This window comes from Paramormyrops kingsleyae, chromosome 11, assembly GCF_048594095.1.
Source record: "Paramormyrops kingsleyae isolate MSU_618 chromosome 11, PKINGS_0.4, whole genome shotgun sequence".
NCBI lineage: Eukaryota > Metazoa > Chordata > Actinopteri > Osteoglossiformes > Mormyridae > Paramormyrops > Paramormyrops kingsleyae.
The window spans coordinates 24,692,365-24,711,196 of record NC_132807.1 but is presented as its reverse complement, the minus strand read 5'-3'; the positions used below and the strand labels follow the sequence as shown (position 1 = coordinate 24,711,196).

Below are 18,832 nucleotides of genomic sequence, written 5' to 3'. Positions count from 1 at the left end.
GGGCAGGGAAATTAGAGTCTCTTAAATGCCCATGATGCATGCCATGACATACTGTCCGGGGTAACCCCCGCTGTGCACCCTTCTGGGGCAGGATCTAGGCTTACTGCAGTTCTGTACTGGATAAGTGGCTAGAAGATGAGTGTATAAAATACACAATTAAGCCATACTTTGTGTTTGATATGCATCAATTAATAAATTAATACACAAATAAACTAATCATGTCTGTTTAGACAGAACATATGGTGCGTTAATTCTTTGCTCCAATTAAACAACTGTCTGTATACCAAATGCATATGGACGTTGAATCTGCCAAAATCAATTAAAAATAGACACAAATAAATTGCCTACAGATCTGATGTTCTAGAGTGTCAGTGTTTATGTGCATGACAACAATGTAACACTGATTTCCCCATTAGCCAATACTGACTCTTTATTTCTTACCTCCTGTTACCGTTGCTGTAAACATTAACCCTCCGCACTGAATCTTGCGGCAGGCTGAATATACCGAGGGTTTTTGATTTTTCTGCCGGTGGGGAATATGATTCAGAGCTCTTCTGAGTGTGCACCTGTGTGAATGGATACGAGTACATTAAATGGATTATTGATAAGTCTGCGCAGGGATACGCGTGTAGAAGAAGCAAGATTAAAGTTGCTGAGGATGCAGCTGAGATTTCACCGAACACAGGGCTTTCACCCCAGTATCACCGGAGCACTTCAAAATACAACCATGGGCGTTTCTGACATACATTCAAGAAAAAATCATGCTGCAGCTGAAATATTCAGGCTTATTAAAGCCGCATTGCGGGAAATGCATGTGAGCATGTTTCTGACGAAATAATAATAAAAATTAATTAACTGACTTTGATATCGCAGTGAGACAGGTGCTGCATTTAGCAGACTTCACTCCCCAGCTGAGTGCAGTGTGATCACTTCTGTAAACTGGCATGACTGTGGATGATTCTCTCTTTCGTTTGCGTCTGAACCTGGTCTTCATGACCTGTGGGATACAAAACCCACCTGTGCCTCCATCTGAACCAATGGAAAGCAATTTGAGTTTAGGATACATTGGCGGAGCATTTGAGTGACTGTCTCTTTTTTTGCGCTTTGCATTTCCTTGGGGATAAATCGAAGGCGAGAATGAAAGGGACAGAGAGGTGAGGCCTGGGAGTGGAACACTGAATTTTTTACAAATGAATGGGAAAGTGCAATATTCTCCAGACAGAACGGACAGGGGGGAGTTCAGAGGCATTCAGTTTCGATTTAAGCATTAATGGCATGGGGGGGGGCGGCATGGTGGTTAGCACTGTTGCTTCACACCTCTGGGACCTGGGTTCGAGTCTCTGCCTGGGTTACATGTGTGTGGAGTTTGCATGTTCTCCATGTGTTGTTGTGGGGTTTCCTCTGGGTATGCTGGTTACCTCCCACAGTCCAAAGACATGCTGAGGCTAATTGGAACTGCTAAAATTGCCCATAGGTGTGAATGGTGTGTGAGTGTGCCCTGCGATGGGCTGGCCCCCCTGTCCAGGGTTGTTCCCTGCCTTGTGCCCTTTGCTTCCGGGATAGGCTCCGGACCCCCCCGCAACCCAGTAGGATAAGCAGGTTGGACGATGGATGGCATGAGGGCTGAGCCCCAGAGTTAAATCCACAGCAGATCAGAGGATCGGCATACCATCAGGTATTGACATCGAGCTCGGATCTGACATGCAAATACACTGGTAGAGAGATAGGAAACAGAGCCAGTGGGGAGGAGCACACATTGGGGGCCATGGAGGTTCACAGGATGGAAAGATTGCTGGGCGTGCAGTGGCCAGGTGCCGGGGCAGTGAGGTGGTGTCCTTCCCAACTACAACAGAAGGCTGCGTACAATTCACTCTGTGGGAGACCCCTGATTACATCACTCAGGGCTATTTAAGGAAATGCAGAGCTTCCCCCATACCTCTCCCGTCCCGAGTTACACTTTGCTGAAGCCTCACTATATCAGACATGTATCAGATACTTACAACGTATTTCTCATTTATTTGGATTTCTACAATAACAAGGGTTTCTAGTATAAGTGCAGGATATCTAAACCTGATGCTTTTTGTGCTATTGAGATTTATAAATCTTTACGTTCCGTAACAAAAGCTTTTGAATTTCCATTTATACTTCACATATCAAAGTGGGAACAAGCAAGTGTTCCTGGAGTCAAGGAGAACATGTCGACGAACCAACAGAAACACACACTTTTCTGAAGACGCACATTCAGTGACATGCAGCCAAACAGCCATATCAAGCAGTGAAGCAGTGACTGCAGTGCTCTATGGCAGCCGCCCCCCTCCCCCGTTATGTGTCTGCAATAAACTGTGGCCCTAGATGGCCCCCCTCCCCTTTCCCCAGGCATCTCAACGCTGCTGTCTGTGGAGGAAAAGCCCAGTGCCACAGAGCTGACATGATATGTCTGGGAGATAGAGATAGGTAGGAAGCTTCACTCTGTCAGCAGCTGTTAGGCAGAGACAGGCTCTGATGGTCTGCAGCCTTGGAGGACAGATGGAGAGAATGGCTGGGGGAGGGCAATAATTTGAAACAGAGAATGAGAAAAATTAACTGAGGAACAAAATGAGAATGACAGAAGTGTAAAGTGCATATATAGACTGACATGGAAAGGGCACATAAATGTACCTAAGTAATTACATATAAAGAATTTTCATCTGGTATTTAAATTGCAGACCTTACAATTTCTACAAGTGTTGTATCAATAAAGATTATCACCTGTGGACTCAATGAATACATTATTGTTTGGGAATAATATTTACAAAGTATGGTACCAAATAACATTATTTATTTACTTATGGTACCTGCAGCAAGAAAAATATTGATTTTTGTTAGAAAAATGATACACATTAGCAGTTGTTGGGGTGCCCATGGTAAATTTACCTGTTGATAGGGGTTATGCTAGAGATATCAGGGGCCCAAGGAAGCACATCATATGGGCCCCCAACCAATACCAATGCAATTATATTCCAAATTTTTTAGGGCCCCTGTGTGGAATTGTCCTAACTCCCCCCGCCTTTACAGTACCCCTGCCAGTTGAGGTCAATTTGGTCAAAAACCCTTTAAGTTCGCGCCATATATACTGTTCTACTGCAGGATTTTACTGCCCTCCAGTGGTCATCACTTGCAGTTATTGAATGAGAAAATCCACCTTGATTATAGTAGAACTCCTCACCAAGTAATGCTCATATCTTTGCAAGTAATAAAATCAGCTGTTTGGGGCTAATTTCCTTCCATAGACAGTACGGTTTGCTTCGCCTAGCATATTTTGCTATTATGCAACACCGGTTCCCAAATATTGACTAAAAACAAAATTAGTGAGCAGAAAGCAGTTGACCAAGAGAAAGCTTTAAAACACGCACATTTCTCCATGGCTCTGTGACATGATTCCTTCCTCGAGTCTTTATTCCTGGACAGCGGTGCGTCGTGACTCAGAGCAAAGAATAACATCCTGCCTCTAGGTGGCGCTGCTTCTATATACATTTATTTTGAAATGCTGAAGTCAGAAATTTTGAGCAAAACTATCTTTCCACTTAATTTAATTTAATTTAATTTAATTATCTGACAGGTTTAAGTCGTAACCATTAAAGCCGATGATCTATGTATATCTACGTCAAGTAGTTATTCTCCATCAGACACTGCATCATAGCAGAAAGCACAAAGATTAGCATATGACTTCCCAGCACCAGTGACAGCACCTCGGCGTACAAGCCTCACTGGGACCAATCACTTTGCTTTTCTGAGATCTGCTCACTGGTTTTACCGAACTGGAAAGTGATGCAGTGGTAAAGAAAAGCACAGATCCTCCCCATGGGTTGGACGCCTTAACTCTACTGGTGACTGACATTAATCTCTGGTCTTCATATGATTCCCTCTTACTGGTGTAGACAGGCCCAAGAGACAGTTAAATGCTACTGATCTGGCCAGACATATATTGAGCTTTACTAATCTACTGTATAAATATTTCATGTACACGCAAACGCTTTTAATATCTCCCTAGCTGCAGAGGCTCAACTGGTGACATTATGGAGGCTGCAATGTTGTGTCTCATCTAACAGACATGCAAATGTATCCAATGGGTGGAGAAATGAAATCGGTGCAGCCAGAGCAGAACTAAAGCCAGATGTATCACTGATTTCCAGTGTCCAGATACTCCAGGTCTGGTGCCCTAAGCCTCTGCTCCTGTTGTCTGTTCTTGGCAAATTCCTGCAACAGGTGCATCACTTCTCCCTGATAGCAGGCAGGTGTCGGTGTGGCCTCTTCCGGGTGGGAGGGGCACAGGAGGAAAAAAAACCATTAATAGAAAACACACACAAACACACACACACACACACACACACACACACGCACCCAAAGTGGACAGCAAATGCTGGAGCACTCCATAAGTCAAAGTAATACAGAACACTTGCATAACTGAGAATTACCAAAAGGATGATTAAATCAAATACAAGATAAGATTTTTATCTGCTAACACTATGATGGCAATTCTTATTGGCTGATAATAGAAGAAGAAAACGGTGGGTCTTTAACACCATTTAAGGCTATCTTTGGTAGTGAATACACAGGGATTCAGTCTGTACAAACTTAATTATTGCCCCCATCTGACCTGACACTGAAAATGAGTAAAGCACTATAAGATAAAGGAGTGTAGAATGGTTGGAGACAGGGCTGCAAACCTCCAACATCCAACAGCTCAGTATTTCATTAATATGGGTTTTTTTGTAAAAGCTAAAACTAAACAGAGCATTCACAACACATACACTCAGTGACAAAAAGAAAAAAGTTAAGCACCCAGAAGTAATGGTCTGATTTGGATGTAATTTGGTACATGTGCAGACCAGCGATGGGTATGTACATGACTCAGTTTGAGGAGCTGACACGTCTAGTCACCAGACACAGAGGATGCCTCGTAGACGTATTAGACAGCATTACCAGCACTTGACAGAGTTTGATAGGGGTCGCACTGTGGGTTTGCATGAGGCCGGATGGTCGTATCGTGCAATTGCCCGGCATGTGGGGCATGCAGATGTCACAGTCACCCGATGTTGGATCCAATGGACACGTGAGGGCACCCACACACGTTGTGAAGGTTCCGGTCGCCCAAGACAGACCACACCAAGGGAGGATCGTCATATTGTGCACCAAGTATTACAGAACCCCGTGACATCTGCACCTGCCACCTGGACCCAGGTATTGGACTCTCTGCAGCACCCCGTATCATCCCGCACTGATGACTGGTTCACTGTCCCATGCGTAGGCTGCCGTTAACACCAGCTCAGGTATGACATCATGGTGTGGGGAGCCATAGGGTATGACCTCAGGTCATCTCTGGTAGTGATTCGGGGGACCCTGACGGCACAGCGCTACATCAGTGACATCCTGCGTCCGCATGTCTCACCCCTCCTGAGACAGTATCCTGGTACAGTCTGTCAACAAAACAACGCCTGTCCACACACGGCACGTGTCTATGGACTGCCTGCGTCATGTTGAGGTCCTCCTGCGGCCAGCCAGGTCCCCCAATCTTTCCCTTTCAATCAAACATGCGTGAGATCAGCTCGGGTGTTAACTCAGACCCAGCGTCAATCTGCAGGATCTCGAGGGCCAGTTACAACATCTGTGGGCCGACTTGCTACAGGAGAGGATACAACGGCTGTACAACTCCCTCACACACCGTATCGCTGCATGAATCCAGGCCGGGGGGGTTTGGTGCCCTACTAACCTGGGACTAGCAGTGTGCCCATACTGCCAACTCTGTTGTCCGTTTGATCTGATATTAGTCACTGCGATACAGTCACATGACCTTTCACCACGTGCAGATTCATTTCATTTCCACCATTCTGTCTGGGTGCTTAACTTTTTTTTGTCACTGAATATATTCAATAGTTCGCTATAATTAATTAATAAAAATACATGTTATTCACACAGATTTCTACTCTATCGATTATATGGGATAGAAAATTCAAATTAAGTTAACAGGCCATTTCTGCATCTCACAGCAGGACCTGTTAGCCTGGAGGCCATTCCTGGAAGCATGGGGCAGCCAGAACATACATTAATATGCTTATTAACACAAGGTATCTTTATTTTAAATTAGCTGTCACTTTGGCTATAATCAGTATTGTAATAATATTTAAATGAAGCTTAATTAAGACACAAGAAGTTGTGTCATGGCAGCCCATACTCCCAGCTTGTTATCTACCATCGCTGTCACCATACGGAGCTGCTTGTCTTGGCCAGAGCCCGGGATTCATTAATCGCATGTCAGATCGCCGCCCGGCCCTCGACAGCTGCATCCCTCCGTACCTGTGGCCCAGTAATAGATGTCCCAGTCATTACTTGGCTCGTTGATCAGCCGGTCATACTGCTTTAGCTGAGCCTCAGTCATGGTGTTCAGGTATTGCTTGGCAAACAAACTACAGTGGGATAGAAAACCAGAGAGCTTCAACAAGGACCGGCAACAAGCAGGCCATGGGTAACATACAGCAGTGCCAGAATTAAAGCTTTTAATAATGAAAGTCAAGATAGAAGCCCACACATGTACCAGGACTACAGGAAGAGTTCAAAACTGGAACAATACAGCCTACTGCTGGAGGCCTTCAAAGTCCTGCGGTGTCAACTGTTTCGACAGATGATTACACCAACAATTATTACAGCACAGTGATAAGCGACAGCTCTGGCCCTTAAAGCTGTAACACTTGAACCGGAAACAAATACCAATTTACAATAAAAGTCTAAAATAATAAGTGGGGGAAATAGTTCGCTGAGGAACACTAAATGACGCATGGCACTAGAACGCCAATGTTGGGCCAGATTTGCTGCATTTTGAATTTTAAAATAAGGAGTTAGATTATGAATCTATTTAGCAGATACTGTCATCCAAAGCCGCGTACAACTGAGAGCGGAGTCAGCCAGTGTCCCTGGTGCAATTAGGGTTAGGGGCCCTGTGATGAAATCCCACACAATCACACCCTCTAATTCTAGGTAACACCACATGCACATAAGGCATACAAAACCCGGCATGACAAACGACAATTCTTTAAAGAGATGTCAGGTGAATAATATCACTGCTGGGAGCGATGAGGCTTTGCGTTTACAGTGGGCGGGATGCGGCATTTGCGTCATTTACTTCGTGGGTTCGCTTCAGGTTAAACGAGGCCCCAAATGACATGACCTCTGCTCAGTTCCCATCAATAATGTTCACCTTTTGACTACATGATGTGTGAAACACTGTGCAGATGGACCAAGCTGCCAGTCTGCGCTCAAACAGCACCTCGCCTCTCTCTTGTTCACTCCTAATGAGCTAAAAAAACATTCAGTTCTCACATATTAGTAAAATAAACAATGATGTCTCTCACTGTACTTTTACATCGATGCATTCATTATTTCTTCAGAATGAAAGCGGCAACCGAACCTCTAAGTGGTGAATGAGCTGAAGAAATCCCTCGTCCGCCCGTACAGAAGATGACTTATCGTCCTCTGCAATCATCTGCATTACTTTAAGCACTTCTGTCTTTGGCTTTGGTGCTGCTAACTTTTAATACTGATACAGTTGGCAACATCAGTGAAGATCAACACATCAGACCAATATTGATGTCTTAATTTTTAACTAATTTCAGGCAATGCCAATATGTTAACTGATACGTTGTGCATCTCTAGCAAAATATTTATTTTCTTTTTGGTATTTATATAGCTTTTTTATCGATTACTCAAATTTTAAGTTACACGATTCAACAAATTAATCGTTAGATTAGTTGACTAATCAGAAAAATAAAATAAAATAATCGGTAGGTTGATCAATGCAAAAATAATCGTTGGGCACAGCCTAACAGACTGTCAGAAACCCAAAGACATGAAGTTACATTTACATATTTAGTAGATGCTTTTTTTCCAAAGCGATGTACAAGTGAGGCAAAGTGCACACTGTAAACATTCATACTGTCAAGCAGTCAACTAGGCATTAGTGCAGCTATGCGGTTAGGCTAATCAGCATTGTCCACAGAGCGTGTGTATGCACGCGCCCTATGGTGGCCTGGAACCTATCCAGGGTGAACCCCTTCGCAGTGCTACCTGAGATTGTCTCTAGGTCCCCAGTGACCCTCCCCAAGTGGTTAGAAGATTGATGGATGAAACACAGACTATGTGTTACTCACCAAAAGCATTACATCCACACACAATCACTTAAAGGTGGATCACATTGGCTTTAGCACGGATCAAAACCTACTTGACACCAATCATAGAGATTTCAATCGCTGACACAATTCATACGACTCAAATTGGATTTAACTAATAGACTCGGGCAAGACCTCTCTCCTAACAGTCTCTGCAGTAAAAATGATGTCATGCTGAGAGGTGTAATTGCTGTTTTAATTAACAGTTTCAATCTGACAGCTTTCACTTTGCAATTTGTTACCATATCTATTACTAACCTGAGTAGGATGCAATTCTCCAACATGCCTCTCTTGCGACTCTCATACAGAAGCCTCCGCCTCTTTATGTCAATGGGCTCCCCCGCTCTCTCCTCCCAAGGCGGTAAGGGAATCTCCATCATGTTGCGGCCGGAATCTCCTGGTGCCTCGCCGCGACATCCCCGGGCTGACACGGTGCCAGCCAATGCCGACCGCCATGCAGTCTGACGAAGTCTGACGGCCAGCTGGAACGACGGCGACAAAAATCTTTAACATCAATAATATGAAGTACACCCACAGTGGCATCGAGAGGACAGGCCGTGGTCACGTTGTGGATTGGAGTAACCCGTAGACAACCACTGAACATGCACCCAGTTAAACGAGTTTATAAAGATCATCCGAAGGGCATGAATTGCTTACCGATGTCCACGAAAACTTATAGCGTGGACATTGACTTTATAAGGAAGTGCACTGCTCTCAGTTTGGACTTTGTAGACAACGTACAGAACCTCTTAAAGTTACCAAACTTCACACTGACGGAGAGAACACCAATGCTGCTTTTTACTGAATCGCAGGATCACTCAGTCAAATATTACATATTACATACACATTACACTGGTTTATTATGAGCCTCAAAACGTCTCTTAAAATGTGTACGCGAAGATTAAAAACCTGCTATGAGACAGGAGAGCTAGGTGGACGAATTTTGCATAAAATTAATGTCATCTCACTACTTGAAAATTGTACAACAAATCAGAAATAATCCGAATAATGTTTTATATTAAAGGGAGGTTGGAAATATTTCCCCAAAATACGTACTCTATTAGCTGCAAGCATCGCCTCTCCGCAGGTCACACTGCTCACTAATCCGTACGGAACCAAACGCCTAGAAGGAACTCACTCGAATTCACGTGACTCAGAGCCGCCATATTGGACAGGGCATTTACCAATTTCCGTATTCAAAAAACCTAAATTCAAATAACAGGGGTAAAATGTAATTATTATAAAATTATAATTTAATATGCTGTAAAAAAAATTGTAAAACAGTTCCTTTAACGCAGCTGTGGGTCAGCTTCATATCTAAGTTTCGTCCCGAAGGCGGAACGTTATGTCTTTATCAATGTTTCACACCGGACTGTTTACTACGCTGCAGCCGATGTGGTTCCGCTGTGCTCGGCGTTGCAGAGGGGAGGGAAGAAGGGAGGTTAGGTACAAATTTACGTTGTACTGAAACGGATTGTTTGCAAAGAAAAGGACAATGACTGTTGATGATTTAACTGTCAGGAATATATCTGTACTTGGTAACCAGGTAGGAAATGAATCGTGACATTAGCCAGTTAGCTACAGGTTATCGTTATATTAGGACATAGAGTTGATCGCAGTCGCGAGTTTTATTACCGAATTGCTGCACTTTGCAACTTTGATATCAAGTTGGCGGAACGCATATGAAGGGCTCGAATTTGAGACGTTATATTTAAATCACCCACATACTCAGATTTTTTTGGTTTGGAGTTAGGCAAGGTGAAAGGCTTCTGACAGCAACTGAATTGTCAACACGAGTTGGCGGGGATGGCGGCAGCGGGCCCGCCAGGCGCAGTGGATCTCATTGACATCTACGGCGACGAGGAATTCAATCAAAGCAATTCCGAGGTGAGACGAGCTGTGCCTCGAAAGCGTGGGGCGTTTTTCATTTAGGCATGTAGTCTAGGGTTTAACGCAGAGCGGGCTTTTCAGCTGCCGGTAATGATGCAATCAACGGTGGAGAGCACAATGTGGGACACGGTTCTGACTGAGTGACTGTCAAAACGAGTAAAGTTAAATGAAATGAAGGTTTGTAAAAACTATTAGCATATAAAAATCCTTTGAGAACGCAACGTCATTGCCTAGTACGAACACCCGACTACCTAACCTTTGGGGCAGTCTCACTGTGGAATGTTGCATCAGCGTTTATAACCGATTATTTATCCAGTGGTAAATTTTTGTTTTGCTCCAGTATCGGAGAAGTATTAAAAGAGGGATGAATTTTCCGTGTAGACCTCCTTTTGTCAGTACAAGCCAATGTTGTATAATAATAATAAGAAGAATATCTAGTTTCTATTGATTACAGTATTTTTTCATCCATTTCTTCTTTATGCTAAAAACTGGTCTCTTGTGCTCCTCTTCCTATTTGATTACCTGATGGCATTTTCTATAACAGTCAGTGTAAACTTCTAACCAGTAATGTACCTAACCAGTTTCTCCCCCAGGATGGGGCATTTGTTGGGAGGACCGAACACACTGATCTCTATGACGATGTGCTCACTGGATCTGTGACCCAGCGCAGACTGTCGGGAAGTGAGTCCAGCCTTCCCAGCAAGGCTGAGGCCACAAAGTCGGAGAACAAGCCAGCAATACTCTATACGTACAGTGGGGGGAGAAGCAAGAGACTGGCAGTATACGTGGGAAATTTTTCCTGGGTGAGTGACAGCACAATGCTAGACATACCCTCTGTGGCAAACACACTTTATGCTTTATGCTCTCCATCTTACCATGTGATTTGCATGCTGTGTTACATAAACACAAGATCGCTATGGTGCTTGTCTTAATGTCTGACCTGCTAAGTCACCATGGTGGCAAATCTGGCGCCATTGACTCTTAACTCAATTTGCCAGTTGCTTTTTTTGCATTCTTTAGCACCCTCTACCGGATGCTTAGTGCAAGAACATCTTATAGGCCTGAGCGGGCTGTACTGCATGGGAATATAGATATTAATGGATAAAGATTTGAAACAGTTACATAACTCATTCACACAGGTCACGTTTGGGAAGTGGATCTCATGGATTCAAGATGAAATCTTTATGCCTTCAGTTGGAGTACAGTGCAGTTTTGCTTGACAGTTTGGTGTGAAATTTATCTCTACATTTATTGTCGCATTCAGTTGTAATCAGCTGTTGTGTGCAGTTTTTCTATGACGAGACTGGCTCAGTTTCAAAATTATGGCTGATTCCAAACTAGTTTAGCACCAGGAGAGTGATGCTGATGGTGGAATATACTTTGAATGTAAATGAGTCCTAATCATTCTCTGCCTCTTGTCTGCAGTGGACCACGGACACTGATCTGCTGAACCTGGCACGTGGTATTGGGGTGAAGGACATTGAGGAAATCAAATTTGCAGAGAACAGAGCTAACGGCCAGTCCAGGGGGTGAGACGGCAGCCGGCAGGCCTGCTTTTCTTGCAACAGATTCTTGAATTTGGGTTCATTAGGGGCGCTGATAAGGACTGGAAGCCAAGAGGGGAACCCAGCCACTGGCTCCGCACATGCAGCGTTAACCAGCACTTTCTGTCCAGGGAATCCATCCATCCACAGGGTGGTGGGTGGGTGGGGGGGGGGTGGAGGTTGTCCCAGGCAACGCAGAACACAAGGCAGGGATACAACCTGAATAGGATGCCACATTCTCTCACACGCTATGGGCAATTAGAGATGCCAGTTAGCCTAACTGCATGTTTTTGGATAGGAGGAAGCAGGAGTAGATCCACACATAGAGCAGAGCTAAGGTTCAAACCCCCAGTCTTAGAGGTGTGAGATAACAGTGGGACCCAGTGAGCCACCTTTTCAGTCACACTTTCTCTACAGAGAATCTGTCCTGCTATTTGCCCCTCGACTTTCAGCCCAACCCTGACTTTCCAGATCTCACTGTGTTCCATCATTTGCTGTTCCTGTGACCAGAGGTGGAGATTTCAGGTCCAGACAGTACAAATTCAGACCAAGGTTTTGTTTCAACCTACCAGCTGAGTTACTGTGACTGTGACTCTTTATACTCAACCGGTTGCTTTGAATTTGTACCATCTGGACCTAAATTCTCCACCTCTGCGTACAGTTATGTAGACAGTCAGATGCTGGGTTGAAACCGACTGGCCATTTTTGTGTATTCATATTAATGTCAGTGCAGTGTCTCTGTGTAGGAATTCTTGGCCCCCTCCTGCTGGTCTCGGGGCAGTAGCTGCGGCTCTCTGTGTTTCTCTGTGCTGGCCCCAGTGCCGCAACCCTGTGTCCCTTGCTGCGTCACTGCAGGTATGCCGAGGTGGTGGTGTCCTCAGAGGCCTCCCTGCAGCGTCTCCTGGACACGCTGCCGCAGTGTCACATCGACGGGGAGAAGGTGGACTGCCGCTTCGCCACACGCCAGAACTTCTCCCTCTTCGAGTCTTTGGCCAAGAAACGTGAGTCTGGACGGGATCCTGCACTTCCTTCGGTTTCTACACAAAAACAGCTATGAAATATGGCATAGAGCAGCACCTACTACTCTCCTCACACCACAAGGGAGACACCAGACATCCTTCCATCCATTTTCCAAACTTAAACACCAGGTAAAGATACAATGCTAAAGAGTGAGCTACTGTTCCACACCCCTGGAGTAATCTGACCTAAAAGCATTGTGATATTATGATAGTGGTGGTGAACTGTTCCTGTTCTGTTCAATGGATAGCGATTACTTTCCTCCTCCGATAGAAGCTCGTCTTTCCGCACCCTAGACTTCTGCACAGCGGTGTTTCCCAGTCTGGGGACTCACAGCCAGTCCACGTTTTTGCTCCCTGCCAAACTGTCCGCATTTTTCCAATAAGAACGTGGACTGTGTGCGGATCCCCAAGGACCGGATTGGGCGACGCCGCTGTAGAGACACAGGCCAGTTAAGGCAGCCATAAGAAGCTTGGTCCCTTCTGAGTGAACCCAGTTGCCTCAGGGTCTCCACACTCTGCCTTAGAAGGCTGCTGCAGCGTAACTTTACTCAGTGTGATCTTTATGCAGTTAAACACAATTAGGGTAAAATGATTGTAAAGGTTGTACATTTCTGTTTATACATTTTAAAAGTAAAGACATAAGGACTGAAATCAGTCCTCTTTTTTTTTCTTCTCCTTCTCCATCTCTCAATCCTGTTTTTCCCTCTCCCCTTTCTGTCTATCCAGGTGTTCCACAGCGTTCCAACTCCAGAGAGCCATCAGATTTCGGAGATGGGCGCCCCCCCGGCTCCTCCCCTGATCACCAGCAGCCCTCCCTCCCCCACCCGCAGCTGCCTCACCCTCCAGTCTGCAAGCCCCCCTCTTTGCCCCCACCCTTCTATGCCCGCCCCCCGCCATTTGGACCGGACCCGTCACCCCCCTTCCTCCACCCCCCACCCCATGTGCCCCCTCCTCCCCCGCTGCCTCACATCTACCCGCCGCTGCTGCCTCCCCTGCCCAGCCACCCCGCCCCATCCCTGCACCTGAACCCCGCCTTCTTCCCCCCCTCGCAGGAGAGCTATACCAACCCAGCTTACAGCCACAGCACGTGAGTCCTGTTATAAAGGGGTCACTGCCCCAGGGCATGCTGGGATGTGGTACTACATCGGCTTCAGCTGCTTTCATACGTTGTTTAAACTGCAGTGTTTCCCAGTGCGGTACTTGGAGACCTACAGTTTGTCCATGTTTTTGCTCCCTGCGAGCTCCCTGCCAGACAGTCCACACTTGTGCGAGCTGGGAGGGAGCAAAAACATGGACTGTCTGTGGCTCCCCAAGGACCGATTTGGGAAACGCTGGTTTTAAGTGTCTATCCTAATGCTTCAGGAGAGGGCCAGAAACGGCTCTCCCTCCTTAGCAATGACTATTACTGCTATTTTTATAAATGCTACAATAAAAATACTCCCTAATATTAAATGGTGTACTCAGCAGTGGTGCAGTGAGCTATTCTCTCCAGCAGGGGGCGAGATGCACCCACACCCCCTGTGCCGGAAGGGGAGTTTGAGGAGCTCATGAACAGGAACAGAGCCATTGCCAGCAGTGCCATCACCAAGGCTGTGTCCGGAGCCACCGCAGGTCAGCGGCTGTGCTGAGCCGACGGCTGGGTTTTATGTTGCATTCATAAACGTTCTCCCTTGTGGTTTCTGTCATGTGGCGCATTCACATTAAAATGTCGACATTAAAGGTGCACACCATTCCCAGCCTGGAACAGGACACGCCTGATGTGTTAATAAGCGCTCAGTGTGGTGTGTGATTAGTCTCCATTAAACCCGCCAGCTCTGGCTCGTCCATGAGGCAGCACATGAGCCCCTGCGCTTTTCGCATTTCTGACACCGTTGCTTTTTCTAACCCTTTAGTGTTATGTACTTTAGTGTTATGTACACTTAAACTCAGACTTTTCTGCAGTTGCTGGGAGTTGGGGGGGGGGGGGGGAATATCCCCTCTTGATAATCAAGCGAGAGGCTGACTTAGTTTCCAGGGCTTGTAAAACTTTTTCTGCCATGATTTGTTACTTAAGTAATGGAATTTCAGACGATTTGTGTGAGTCATGGTAAGCTGTATACTGGCATTTCCCGATCCGGTCCTTGGGGACCCACAGTCGGTCCATGTTTTTGCTCCCTCCATGCTCTCTGCCAGGCAGTGCATGTTTTTGTTCCCTGCCAGGCAGTGCATGTTTTTGCTCCCTGCCAGGCAGTGCATGTTTTTGCTCCCTGCCAGGCAGTGCATGTTTTTGCACATTTCTGCTGTAGCTTCCGAGCAAAAACCTGGACTGTCTGTGGGTCCCTGAGGACCAGACTGGGAAACACTGCTGTATACTGATTCCTCAAGCTAGGGAATAAAAATGAAAAATTAACTGAAGAAGACTTGATTTGACTTTAGTGCACTTTGGTTCTCCTGCTTGCTGTGTCCACTGGGATGTTTCCTGGCTTCTGTCTAACCGGGCTCTTCCCCCTCTAAGGAGACTTCCCCCTGGCCATTGAGACCCTCCTCACCGCCATCGCTGTCATCAAGCAGTCCCGGGTGTCTGGAGACGAATGTTGCAGAGTGCTGGTCACCTCCCTGAAGGACTGCCTCTTCTCCATCGAGAGCAAGTCCTACGGGTCCAGGTCAGTCGAGACTCCCTGTATGTGCCTCTGCATTCCTCTGCATGTGACATAGCTGTCATTATGTGTGTGTGTGTGTGCGCCATTATGTGTGTGTGTGTGTGTGTGTGTGTGTGTGTGTGTGTGATTGATACTCCGGTTGTATAGGGCTGTCATGAGCGATATTGCGATATTGAACAGCCGACTGCAGGGAATGGCAAGCAACCGGCACGACCGCTGTGTCCACATTTTTTTCACAAGACTAGGCTCTTCTTGTTTTACTTCAGTGTGTGTGTATTGAATGTTAAATAAATTCATAATGAAAACGAGTTAAGAGTGTAATTTACACCACCAACTGTGTGCTAATGAGTTTCAGTCTCTACTAAGCCGGTACTTATTCCTCAGGGACCCCTGGCGTACCCCAAGCTGGTTGTAAAACTAAAAACTCATAAAACATTTATTTCAAGGAAAAAAAAGTCAGAAAATGATAAAATTACAAAACATAGAAGTTTCCGATCATAATGCCATTAAAAGAAATGTATTTATAATATTCCAGCATGAAAGCCAGACGAAATGTGTGCTGCTTGTTTGTTTACGTGAATAACAAAGTACCCACTGCTCAAAGGATGCCGACCTCAGTGTACCGTACCTCTGAAAGGGTCCGATGATCGATATCCTTCATAGTCCTTCATTCAAAAGTAAGCTTTCAGTGAGAGCTGTGAATCGTGCGCATACGTGTATATAAGTGTGTGTAAGTTAATGTGTTGAAATCCATGGGTAAACAAGGATGACGTAAACGGGTCGGTTTTTCTATGTTTGCCCAGTTTAGTTTGTTTTTTGAATGAAGGACTATGACCGAGATCCATCATTGGACCCTCAGAGGTACAGATACCAACGTCATCCTGCTCTGTTATTCATCTCAACAAACAAGAAGTACACATTTCGACTGGCTTTCATGTTCATTATAAATATATTTCTTTTAATGGTGTCTGTAGGTCTTTAGGGGTGTCTGCATGAGGTCTACATGGCTGACTGAAGGCCCTGCTTCTTGCCTGGTGGTGGTCTGTTCTTTCTGAATGCCAAACTTGTCCTTTTCAGAAAGAGACACCGCTCCCGAGATCGGGACCGCGACCGGGAGAGGGACCGCGACCGGGAGACCTCCCACAGCCACGTCTGGGAGGCCGCAGGAGTGTCGCGGAGACACCGTGATCGATCGGCCAGCCTGGAGAGAGAGCGGCTGCGCGAGAGGGAGCGGCACAGAGAGCACCGGGATCACCACCGCTAGGTAGGCCAGAGCGGCCCTCTGGCGCCCCCCGCAGGATGAAGCTTGTACCTGTTTGCATGGCAGTACCCAACCGGTGATAACTTCCTGTCAAGAATAACCAGAGCATTTTTTTTATTATTATTATTTTTTTTACTTCTGTCACCTTTCGTCTACATATTAGACCCGTTATTAATTTCTCCGCCTACCTTTTTTTTTTTTTATTCCACATCCTGGTGACTTGGATCTGTCCGTAATCCTTTTCCTGTAGGACATCTCAAGTCCTTCACCACTCCTTCCCAGAGCCAGACAAAGTCAGGAGGAGACTGGGGAGCTTATTTCTCAAGCTTCTGAACTGCTGGAGAATCTTTAAATGTTGGAGGAATGGAGGAATGAACAAAGTGGGTGAGAGAGAGAGAGAGAGAGAGAGAGAGAGAGAGAGAGAGAGAGCGCGCGCGCGCGCAGCAGGATGATAAAGAGGTCCCAGGTTCAAAGTCCAAGTGTGCAGATGTACTTAAATCTAAGATTCACCAGATCTGTTCATAGCTGCTGGAAATTACTCTCCCTTTAGCTGAACCCAGTGTTCTCACCAGTGTTTCTGGTGTTCCTCATAGAAAGCCTTTTAATTAACATTGTTTTGTAATTTAATTTGGACCACAGGAGTTTGTGTGCTGCGGTTAAGGACTATGGCATTTGCCACAGGCCAGCAGACAACCTTAGTTTTTGATATGTTAAACTATGCTGTTTGTCTTTTTGTTTGTGTTTCTTTGTTTTTGTAATAAATGAAAACTCAAAAGATGTCAATTCAGCCACTGAATACAGGGATGTGTGATTGACTTGTTGGGTTAGTGAGGAAACTGAGCCCTTCTAACAAGTACACCACCAATACCTCACTGAGGGGCACACAGCCTGTTTAAAATCCACAGACCACAAGCACTGCACATAATTGCTTCAACTGTAAGATTTTGTTTTCCAGGTTACATTAGTTTTGTTGTTGTTGATCAGGTCATTTGCAAGGGGCCAAGAGTAAAATTTAAAAAGTCCTGTTGAATGTTCCCTTATGGCAGAAGTGGCATGGAGTTTCTCAAACTTTGTAAATAAAATAATCATATACATAAAACAAAATGTCTGTCTTTTGATACGTGCCCTTGCATGCAGTGAAATTGACACGGTTCATATTAGTGGTTATTCGTGGGAGTCAGAGACACAGGACATCAGAGAGGATTAGCAATACAACTTACAGCTTCTTGCTGTTTCAGTTAATATTTAAATTTCACTGCTTATGCCACCAGGATGTCAAGGTAATACTGTCACATTTATCATCCATCCATCCAATTTCAAACCGATTATCCAGTAATGGGTCACTGCGATTTCACCTATATAAATTACATCAATTGAAGCCCAACAGGTGATGTGGGTTAAATTGACCACAGTGCATAGTGCCAAAAGCGTAATAATGATGTCAGAAGAAAAACTGAAAACTTGCTACTGAATGAGAGAAGTGGCTGGGAACGGGGGTCTAATTATGCTTGTGCATTTTTTCATTTTAATTCTCGGTCTGCAATTCGCAAAATATAAATAAAACTGCCGTTGCATAATTAAGCTTAATTATGCTTCAAACAAAACAGCCGTACAGTTTTTAAAGTGTTTTAAAATGTTCTAATAAAAAGCAGTAGGTCTGTTATTTTTCTACATTCACAATTTAGATTCCATACCAGGCTACAGATGATTCAGCTCGTCTGCCAGGTGACTCCTCCTTGCCCGCTCCTGCTGGCGAACCCATTGTTGGCATCGGCACATGCAGTTCAGCATCACACCTTAAAGTCCTCAAATGTGTCCTCATTTATGTCCAACAGACATCCATCACACATGGCAATGACACGCAACACACAACATGTAAAAAATAATGTCACGACCTTCTGTGGGCTGCACTGTAACGTACCACCTCAATATCTGAAATGCATTTTCAGCAATCCAGATGAGCTTTCAATTACTGCACGTGCATAATTCTGATAATTAATTCTGACTGGAAAGGTTTTTTAATGATACGGTTTATTTTTAATATATATTGCTTTTTTTGGTGTTTCATTAAACAGTATGATTACGTGCAAGGATCAAATGTACTCCATTTTAAAAGTATAAAAATGAAATAAAATTTAAAAACAGTGCACTTCCAGCGCATATCTGTGTCAATAAGGAACGCCATGCATCCGCACGTGTCGCTTAAATACCCTTTAATAATGCGGTTTTTAATGAAGTGGTTTTTGTTGAAGAAAAGCTCAAGGTCTTTTTGCTGCTTTAC

The 18,832-nt window shown here is 45.0% G+C and overlaps 2 protein-coding genes across 11 annotated transcripts; one reads left to right on the top strand and one right to left on the bottom strand.

Annotated features, from left to right (window-relative positions):
* Positions 1–1,996: 1,996 nt before the first annotated feature.
* Positions 1,997–9,395, bottom strand: sdhaf2 (succinate dehydrogenase complex assembly factor 2). The gene is made up of 4 exons (XM_023819688.2): positions 9,255–9,395; positions 8,457–8,680; positions 6,334–6,443; positions 1,997–4,289 (listed from the first exon to the last, which is right to left on the bottom strand). The coding sequence occupies exons 1-4, from the start codon at positions 9,270–9,272 to the stop codon at positions 4,159–4,161; spliced, it is 483 nt and encodes a 160-aa protein (XP_023675456.1). The 5' UTR covers positions 9,273–9,395; the 3' UTR covers positions 1,997–4,158.
* A 14-nt stretch (positions 9,396–9,409) lies between these two features.
* Positions 9,410–17,338, top strand: LOC111848014 (cleavage and polyadenylation specificity factor subunit 7). Of its 10 annotated transcripts, none has more exons than XM_072718311.1 (10): positions 9,413–9,744; positions 9,952–10,085; positions 10,670–10,891; positions 11,514–11,617; positions 12,488–12,633; positions 13,378–13,738; positions 14,144–14,262; positions 15,146–15,293; positions 16,368–16,554; positions 16,802–17,338. In XM_072718311.1, the coding sequence occupies exons 2-9, from the start codon at positions 10,005–10,007 to the stop codon at positions 16,552–16,554; spliced, it is 1,368 nt and encodes a 455-aa protein (XP_072574412.1). In that variant the 5' UTR covers positions 9,413–9,744; positions 9,952–10,004; the 3' UTR covers positions 16,802–17,338. The 10 variants fall into 10 exon arrangements, with proteins under 10 accessions (XP_023675464.2, XP_072574412.1, XP_072574411.1 ...); XM_072718310.1 differs by having other exon boundaries at positions 9,948–10,085; XM_072718312.1 differs by having other exon boundaries at positions 9,552–9,639.
* The last annotated feature ends 1,494 nt before the right edge of the window (positions 17,339–18,832 follow it).

Coding starts and splice junctions, on each gene's coding strand:
- LOC111848014 (XM_072718311.1), top strand. CDS start 10,005: ATGGCGGCAGCGGGCCCGCCAGGCGCAGTGGATCTCATTGACATCTAC. Junction 10,892..11,513: donor ACGTGGGAAATTTTTCCTGG/GTGAGTGACAGC, acceptor TCTTGTCTGCAG/TGGACCACGGACACTGATCT. Junction 12,634..13,377: donor CGAGTCTTTGGCCAAGAAAC/GTGAGTCTGGAC, acceptor CTGTCTATCCAG/GTGTTCCACAGCGTTCCAAC.
- sdhaf2 (XM_023819688.2), bottom strand. Junction 6,444..8,456: donor GAGAATTGCATCCTACTCAG/GTTAGTAATAGA, acceptor ATCCCACTGTAG/TTTGTTTGCCAAGCAATACC. Junction 4,290..6,333: donor CATCTATTACTGGGCCACAG/GTACGGAGGGAT, acceptor CCCACCCGGAAG/AGGCCACACCGACACCTGCC.